Consider the following 9662-nt stretch of genomic DNA (forward strand, 5'->3'; position numbering starts at 1 on the left):
ATACATAGCATTCACAGAAAACATCTTTAAGGCCTGTCTCACACAACACCTTTACACGATCTATAACAGTTGTAGAAGGAATTCTACATCATTATCTAAGTACATCTGGTACCTAAAGAAACAGTATAAAAAACCCCAGATCTTTTCTGTTTGGCTGCCACTTTTCAATTTCTTCAGTTTTTGTTCCAATTGATTTCATAGTTGGCATATTGGCATAGTTTTGTAAAGTAATCGTTGACATGAAATTCATTTTCAACGTAAATCAATAAATAAAGAGTTAATAGCTTTTAAAGTTTGCAAATTTGGGGTAAATTTGGTGAATCAAAAGCTACAGACATATAGGTGCCTGTTTCCATAATAACAAGCCAAATTGTTACCAAATTGCTTACCCCTCTGTTGTGGTCCTGTCAAGCCACATGGTCATTTTTTGCTTATTAAATGCTTAAAATATGGGGTATGAGTTGATTATGAAAAAACAGCTAAATAGGTCTTAAATCCCGTACCAGAAAAATTGGGGGAGGGGTGCATAATCATATGAATTCCTGTATAGAATAGAAATTTGCAAAAATTTTCTAAAGTTTCCAAAAAACAAAAACATTATAAGGGTTTGTGTCATGCGTAAAGCAGAATTCCACCAGTATTTCAGTTGTTTACAGTTGGCATGTGCAGTTACACACAAAATGACAGCTTCCAAATCCTGTTTTCTGACTGGGTAATCAAATTTTAAACTTCTGTAATTTTTCTGGAAAAGTGAATTATCCCTTGAGATTCAGTGTGGAAAATTACATCAATACACCAAATTTTAAAATTTTCATTAAACTTGAAAATTTCCACAGGTGCAGCCAAATAGAAAGGATCTACAACCTCTATCAAGTGGAGCATTTAAGGTAAAGCAAATGCCTATAATGGTCATGGCAAAAGACGTAATCTGTGAGTAACTGAAAAACTGCATATCCTGTCTGCAACAAACCTAAACAAGTCAGGAGACATTTGCCTCCTGCCTACATGCAAGAAAATTCAGTCTACAAGTATTTAAACATACTCCTTCCCCAGATGAATTCCATCTCCAAACAGAATAGCAGTAACCTGAATGCAAATTTCTAGTCATAGGCACCCCCCACATTCATCACTCTTACCATGGTAGTCATTGCCCACCCCACCGTTATCCTAACCATCACTGTCATTACAATTGCCCCACTCCCAGTTTTTCAATGACTTCATTATTATTGCCACTATAGGAACCACTGTAACTTGTGGTACATATACACTTTACAGAATCATGGCTGGCTTTAGGACCTAATCTTTTCGACATTACAACTATATCTGCCACCAATCCCACTTTATTTATACTATCTGTTGGTTACCTGTGTCAATATGTATGTTCAATATTTTTATTATCATTGCTGTCACCTGATATTGTACCCTGATATTATCTCACTCTTTCATTTGTTCTATACATCTTCTTATCATTAATTAGTCTTATTTCAATTACTTCATTTATATTTTACCCAAATTTCCTTTCATATCTAGGCTTCTAGTTTTTCTAAGTCTTTAACTCCCTTTCATTTTACTGTCTTTTTCCTGATTCATAATTTTTACGAACTCTCAATATCCTTACATTCTCATGTGCCCCATTTATCTTTCAATCATCTTTCCAGTTACTTTTCTTTATTCATTTTTCCCCCAATATTTTTATCAACATTTTTTCCCAGCTTAATGTTCCTTACAATATTATTTATATCCCCACCAATATTTCTAATTTCTTTTCCATTTGTATTGAAACATGTTTGGGAGAGGCATTTTACATTAATCAAAAAATTTGTAACATAGCATCAAGCATACAACCTGTAACACAAAGTACCAAAATAAATTAAAAGAAAATAATATGAGCTGTGGGATTATTATAGATATGTACAAGATTTATTTTCTCACTTATTCTACATATATAAATAACACTCAAATAAAATTAACATCTTTGTCATACTATAAAAAAAATGATGCAATTTTTTTAACCTCTAGTTACTGTTGCTAGTCCAATTTACAACATTTATCATTTTTTTCTTTAACCTACATCAACAACAACAAAATGTATGCATTATACTAATTCCTTACTTAGAAAAAAATATTCAAGTGGTGGGGTATAACGAGAGATGGAAATGAGTGACTATGCAGGGAATTTGATATACACCCATATTGCAGCTCATTGAGAGAGGTAGTTTAGTGTTAGTCCTATCTTCACAATGTCAACCCCTTGGACCTTTGTGTATCCCTAGTTCTTGATACCCATTTCCACTATTGGGTTTAACTGACTGAATCAAGAACACTAGAACATTACTAGTACATTATTTATTTAATAGAGGGAAGGCCAGTAGAGTTTGATTTCAGAATCTAACTAAAAATAGGATAGTTTGTTACTCCACAATTACTGCTACTAAAACATACAATATTTGAAAACTTTCTCCCATAAATATTATCTTTCCATTAGTCACTTTTCTGCCTGTCTTCCTTTACTGAGTGATGCTTTTCTCTTTTCTCCCACTCTGTAAATCTCTTAGCTACCTATTTATCTTTCTCAACCACATATATTTATTATACTTTCTGTCTCCCAGGACAGCCATTGCTTCCTCCTTCCACATTCCTATAGCATGACCAAAAGAAGAAAAATGTTAAACAGTGGCATGTGGGTACCATATGACATTAACATAATATTGATTTCCCCCCCCCCCACCTCACTACACACTACTCTCCTTCCCTCATAACAGCTACAACACAAATGAACATTTAATGCATCAATGGGTTACATAGGATTTGTTGAGACATTTTTCAACAACCAGATGCACTTTCTGTCACCAACCCTCAGCCAGACATGTTTCTCAAGGAAGACTGGAAGTGAATAATATCACTTGTTTGGCAGTGATTCACATTTACAACCATCTTGTAATGTCAAGATAAGGAGACACACACATGTATACGATGGACTTCTTTCATTTTATGTCTACCAAATTCACTCACAAAGCCTTGTTTAGTCTGGAGAAACAGTAGAATTCGTTTGCCCAAGGTGCTGAACAGTGTAACTGAACCTGATACTACATGAGAAGCAAACTTCTCAACCACACAATGCCTGCACACTAAACTTATTTGCAAGCTGCCTCAATCATAGCTATGTTACACAATTATCAAACACATATAGTTACAGTAGAGACAAATAAGCTAGCATCTTCAAAAACTATAGTAAAAATTCATTTTCTGAAATTTACATGAAATTATAATTTATCACTATACTTACTTGAGACTTACTGAGGTCTAATCTCTCAGCACCTTCTTCTTTACATTTGTTAAATTCTTTACTTACATCCTACAATTAAAAGAATAAAACTTCCATAAATTTATATGATTAATTGTAAATCATAAATGAAATAGAAAATAGCAAAAATGAAATAGTAGCATCAATGCAAGGAGATAGAGAATAAGTCAGAGACATGTTAGCCTCAATAGAGGTCCACTAAGCAGGAATCTGTTCCAATCAGTCAAATATATCAGAAGAGTTAATTATTAAAGAAGAGAGATAGTGATAAGGAGATCAAATACTAGTACTACTTTAGTACACTGAGAAAATGGATACATGAAGACCATTATCTGATATAAACATGAAAAATGATGCATAAGGTAGTTCTTATACCAACTCTCTCCTATATGGTTCTGAAAACTGGACAAGTTATTGACACAACCTACTAATATACTACTAAACATGTCTGAGAAAAATCAAGTGCATTTAGGGACAGAACACACAGAGGAATACCAGAGTGTTCAAACAAATTAATATCTCCTGCCCTAAAACCATTGGCTATTCAACATCATCTTTGGAGGGATAAACTCACTGTCTGAATACTAGACCACATGTGCACACACACATACACACACATATATATTAATATTTTAGCAAAAACCAAAGTCTTAGTAAGTAGGCAAGCAGACAAGAGACAAATCCCTTCAGGTAGATGGACCTGCTCAATATGTAGAAAAGGTGTAGGTAGAAACTCCGTAAGAGATATCTGGTGCAAGCTATGGACACACAAGAGGTGTAGCAATATCAGAGGAAGGTTAACTGAGAAAATAGACTTTGTGTATGGTAGATGCACAGGTACAATAAACACTAGAAATGTAAAGAACATAGACTACATCAAATACCAGGGAAGATACCTAGAAGTAGTTGATAGCTTCCATTACCTAGGTGACCAAGTTAGCAGTGGAGGTGGAGCTGCTAGAATAAGCTGGGCACAGTTCAGAGAGCTTCTACCTCTGTTGGTAACAAAGGGCCTGTCCCTCAGAACGAAAGGCAGACTGTATGTTGCCTGTATGCAAACAGGCATGCTCCACAGCAGTGAAACATGGGCTGCGACCACAGAGGACATGCAAAGGTTTGAAAGAAGCTACTATGCTTCACTGGATGTGCAATGTCAGTGTGCATGAGCAACATACCATAAGTGTCTTGAGAGAAAACTAGGCATAAGAGGCATCAGATGTGATGTGCAAGAGAGATGAGTGTGCTGGTATGGTCATGTGATGCATATGGATAAGAAAAGCTGTGTAAAGAAGTGCCAATCTCTAATCATGGAGAGAACCTGTGAAAGAAGTAGATCGAGGAAGACATGGGAAGAGGTGGTGAAGCATAATCTTCAAATATTGGGCTTCACAGAGGCGATGAGTAGTGACAGAGACCTTTGGCAATATACTGTGCTTAAGAAGATTCATCAAGCCAAGTGAAATCATATTCGTAGCCATTGCTGGCACCATGTAAATAGCACCCATGAAATTGTAATAATGACTGTTGCCAGTAGCAGGATCTCCAAAATGATTTTCAAATGATGGCCCTCATGAAAGTGAAAGATGAGGTGGTGAAGCACGATGATGTGTGACCATGACCTTAGTGATATGCTGTGCTTGAGAAGACTTTTCAAGCCAAGTGAAGTTATAGTCATATTCATTGCTAGTGTCATGTAAATGGCATCCATGAAATCGCAGATGTGGCCATTACCAGTGTCATGTAGATGGCACCCCTGCCAGTAGCATGTAAAAAGCACCCATTATGCTCTCAGAGTGGTTAGCATTAGGAAGGGCATCCGGCCATAGAAAACCTACCAAATCATACTGGAACCTGATGCAGCTCTCTGGCTTACCAGTTCAAGTCAAAATAACTAACCCATGCTAGCATGGAAAGCGGACATTAAATGATGATAATGATGATGATATACATACATGTAAATAGGATAGTTAAGAGAAGTGAAGTGGAGAACAGGTGTTTATTCTATTAATTTAGAGTTGTTTCATAATCTTGTTAGTTATATAATAGATATTACATCAATATCAATGTACATATAAAATACACATATGCAAACATATATAAATATGTGCATGTGTACCATATGTGAAAGGGTGCTGATATGGGAACCAACACACTAACACTCAGAACAATAAAACGTGGTTGAAAACATCAACACTACTATTAAGTAAACTGACTCTACATTTTCACAGGCAATAGATGTTACCATTTATGATTTACGTCAAGACAGCAATGGTCATAGAACAATACAAATTCAGAGGAAGAAGCAGAAAAGTCAAAACGATTGAAAAAAAAAATTGTCAAATAATCAGAATGAAATAAGTTTGCCTAAACTAAGAAAGAACTAATTTGTAAAGAGTGATAGATTGACCAGTATTAATTTAGGTGAATAACAGAATAAATGAAGAAATATATAAAATGAAATAAATAATTCTTTTCTACTATAGGCATAAGGCCCGAAATATTCTTTTCTACACTAGGCACAAGACCCGAAATTTTGGGGGAGGGGCCCAGTCGATTAGATCGACCCCAGTACACAACTGGTAATTAATTTATTGACCCTGAAAGGATGAAAGGCAAAGTCGACCTCGGCAGAATTTGAACTCAGAACGTAAAGACAGACGAAATACCACTAAACACTTTGCCCAGCATGCTAACGTTTCTACCAGCTCACCGCCTTAAATGAAATAAATAATGGAAGGACATATGGACAGCAGGAAAAGAGGAGCATAAAGGGTGAATAAAATAAGCTTTAAAAGAAAAATCGGATACTGAGAAGTGGGGAGGAATTGTTGGAATTTCATGACAATAAATCCACTCTGGTAAGAATCCCCTAGAAATAGATATAGGCTATGGGCTAGTGGGGGTCATGGTTCATCCCACTTGTCATTTACTTTAATGGGTATTTTCTTGTAGCCCTGCATCAGAAAATTGATGTTGCCAGCAAAATAACTGGGATAGAAAATACCCTCCATGGACCACACCCACTTTTACAGTGGGATCGGACATTGATACTGAAAGTGATGATGATGATTATTAATCGGACACTTGAAATGACCCATGAATGTAACAGATGATTAACAAACAATGTTGTCATCTTTCACAATTATGTGGTGTATGTGGATGGGACAAAGTCCAATGCATTACAAAGTTAATGAAACTAAGAACAGATATAACTGTCATGAAAATAAGATACAACCAGGTAAGAATTAGGATGAATGCTTAATGGAAATGCGTTAATTCAAATTTTAATAATCTGAAGGGTGCTCAGCTGAGATTTCTAACTCAACTTTAAAGCAAACTCATACATCCATCGTTTTAATTCTGTGTATACACCTATCAGGAAGGAAGGTAACTGTCAAGACACTTGAAATGGACTTTGTTTAAACTTGAGAGATAGAAAGTATTATACAAGCTGACATTTATTTCAATATTAAAATTATATGGCACATTTCATAACAATGATATATAACAAACTGCTATGGTGTAGGTAGGGTCAACTTTATTTACTTTTGACTTTGATGAAGATATTTTTACAATTTAATGTTTCATTTTATAGATCAACTCAAATATTATCTTCCAAATGTATTACTTGCTAGATTTTGCCGTTCTTCTATTCAACATATTCAGCAATACCTACAAAACAGTATGTTTAAGTGCAGAAATATCTTACATTCTCCAGGGTAAACACTACTTCTTTTCAATGTTTTTTTTTTTACTTCTGGTATTAAAAAGCACATGTTTTGATTAATTTTCAAAAAAAAAACAAAACAGTATGTGGTCTTGGTGATAAACAAAACCTGTGAATGCAAGATAATATAGGTAAAGGTCAATGTTCGTGACCTTTTGACCTCTGATGACCATTTTACAGAATAAATGTGCTTAACATTTGCATGAACTTGTAGATCTTGGCCAGGCAATCATTTCAAGTGGTCATCTGAAATATTTTGGCAAAGAGTTGCAAAGTTAGAGCTGTTTCAATTTTCCATACCCCTAATTTTCTGCCTCCAGCTGTAAAAGTGAGTGTGGTCCATCCCAGTTTTTTTACTGGCAACATCAATTTTCTGGACGACATGAAAATACCCATCAAAGTAAATCACAAGGGGGGGTACCATAATCCCCACTAGCCCATGGCCTATATATATATATTTTTTTCTTTTTTCCAAATTTGTGTATGGAATAATAGATCAGTTGAATAAAGATAAAACATGGTCTAGTTTTCATGTTTTTTATTATTGTATTTAAAAAAAATTATTTTACAATGTTGAAGTGTGTTATACATGAAAAAAGTATTTTGTAATGTTCACTGTTAGTTTGTGAAATGGACAGATTTTCACAAATGCAGATATAAACATTTTTTGTTCTAATAGTTCTACCGGTATGCATATATTGACATGTTCTGCATCTGCTGCTATCATTACACTTGGATACTGTGAATGTTTTATCCTGTTTGTTCATGCTGAATTTTGCCTTTGTTAATAGTCTCTTTAGGTTATGTGGTTGCCTTTTACTTAAGATAAGAGTTTGATTAGTTATTGTGTTTTTAAATTTTTCACATTGTTTCATGATTGCCAAATTTCTTTTGATGATGTTAGAAATGTTTTGGTGATAAGTTCATCTTTCACATGTTGCCCTAAGTTGTTCTATAGGTATCTCCTTTGCTCGTTGTATGCTATTTTCTATAAGTAGGAGAGGGTATTTTTGCTTGAACAGAAATCCTTTGAGTTCTATAAGTTGCATGTTCCTGGTATTTGGATTGTCTACAATAGTACAAATTTTTCTGGCTAGACAGTATGGGATGTTAGGTTTTGTGTGTGTGTGTGTGTGTATCTATGCTTTTGTAATAAATATCAGTTATGATTATGATGTTGTTTTTAATTACCATTATGTCAAGAAATGGCAATTATCTGTTGCTCATTTCTCTTGTGAATTTAAGACTAGGGTGTAGATTGTTGCAAGGGGTGCGGAAATCTTTCAGATTTTCAAGCAATTTAGTCCAAATTAGAAAACAATCATCTAGGTATCTTTTCCATGTGTCCTCTATATGTCTTCTAAAGGTCATGTCATAGCACTCTTCAATTTTTTATATAAGTTTTGTTCCAAGAATCTCAATGCTGAGTTCGAAAGCTGGAGCAAATCGCATCCCCATAGGTGTGCCTCGAATTTGTAGGTATTTTTTTTCCACTGAGGATGAGGCTGGCCGTGTCAAGTATGAGGGTTACTGTAAATATACTGGGGATCACTTCTCTATGTTTCCCGACCCAATATTTTATGGCAGCAATTCCCAAATTGTGTGGAATGTTTGTGTATAAGTATATCACATCAAAACTAGAAGGAACAAGGTAGTGAATACATAAAACTACTACAACCAAAAGACCTTAAACTAAGACCCATTATAGCTGGTCCAGCCTGACCTACACATCGTCTGAGCAACCTCAATGACATTTATCCTAAAATCAGTATGTAGTCACGAACCCGTTTTTATTCAGGAAGCCATTGATTTCCACAGAGGCTGATATGAACTGCAAAAGCAGAAATTTGATCTGCTGCATTAAATGCCCTAATTGCAAGGACCTATATATTGGCAGACAGGGAATGCATTATCGGTACACACACGAGTCCACACACAACAAGTCCAGAACACTAATGTCCACCAAATTCCATTGAGCAAACATATAGAAACATGTGGGCATAAAATGTTTCTAATTTTTCCTTTCCACAAATTACATGACCCAAGTAGAGTTGGAAGAAAGACAAAAGGAAAACATTTTATTGAAATGTTCAAACCTGTTCTGAGTGGAAAAAACAACCAGTTTATAATGCGGATTAAAAAATATCTTTAACATATGAATATTAATGAATGACAGAAGATTCTCGCAAACTGAAATAAAAAACAATGAAAACCAACTAAGTATGCTCACTCATGAAACTATTACATGTAAACTGCTAATTGGTTTAAATAAGAGTGGGATCTATGCCAGTATTAACAATGCGCCTGAGACTACGAGGACATTTGAGCTGCATGCAGATTGGTCAAAACCATATCTGAAAGATAGAGCTTGTTGGAGCCTTCTAAGAGGTATAAAAAGGAAGAAGTCAGTCATTATCCTACAGTTCACAACAACTCAACTGTCAGTTAGATACATATTGAAACTTAATGATTACTACGAACGGATGAAGGCACTAATTGAACTTCCTAAAGATTATAAACATATTTTTTTTAATGTTTAATGTACTTCAACATTGCAGTAAATACAGTAATAAACAACATGAAAACCGGACCATGTCTTAACATTATTCAGCTAATATATATATATATATA

At 34.9% G+C, this 9662-nt stretch overlaps 1 protein-coding gene across 1 annotated transcript in view; it reads right to left on the minus strand.

The window, feature by feature from the left end:
- LOC106873751 (leucine-rich repeat protein SHOC-2-like) overlaps positions 1 to 9662 on the minus strand; it is a 705478-nt gene that overhangs the window by 615043 nt on the left and 80773 nt on the right. Inside the window, exon 3 of the mRNA XM_052973213.1 lies at positions 3287 to 3355. Within this exon, the coding sequence (XP_052829173.1) occupies positions 3287 to 3355 (69 nt within the window). The remainder of the gene's footprint in view (positions 1 to 3286; positions 3356 to 9662) is intronic.

The sequence above is a fragment of the Octopus bimaculoides genome, chromosome 15 (assembly GCF_001194135.2).
Source record: "Octopus bimaculoides isolate UCB-OBI-ISO-001 chromosome 15, ASM119413v2, whole genome shotgun sequence".
In the NCBI taxonomy this organism is placed as follows: Eukaryota; Metazoa; Mollusca; class Cephalopoda; order Octopoda; family Octopodidae; genus Octopus; species Octopus bimaculoides.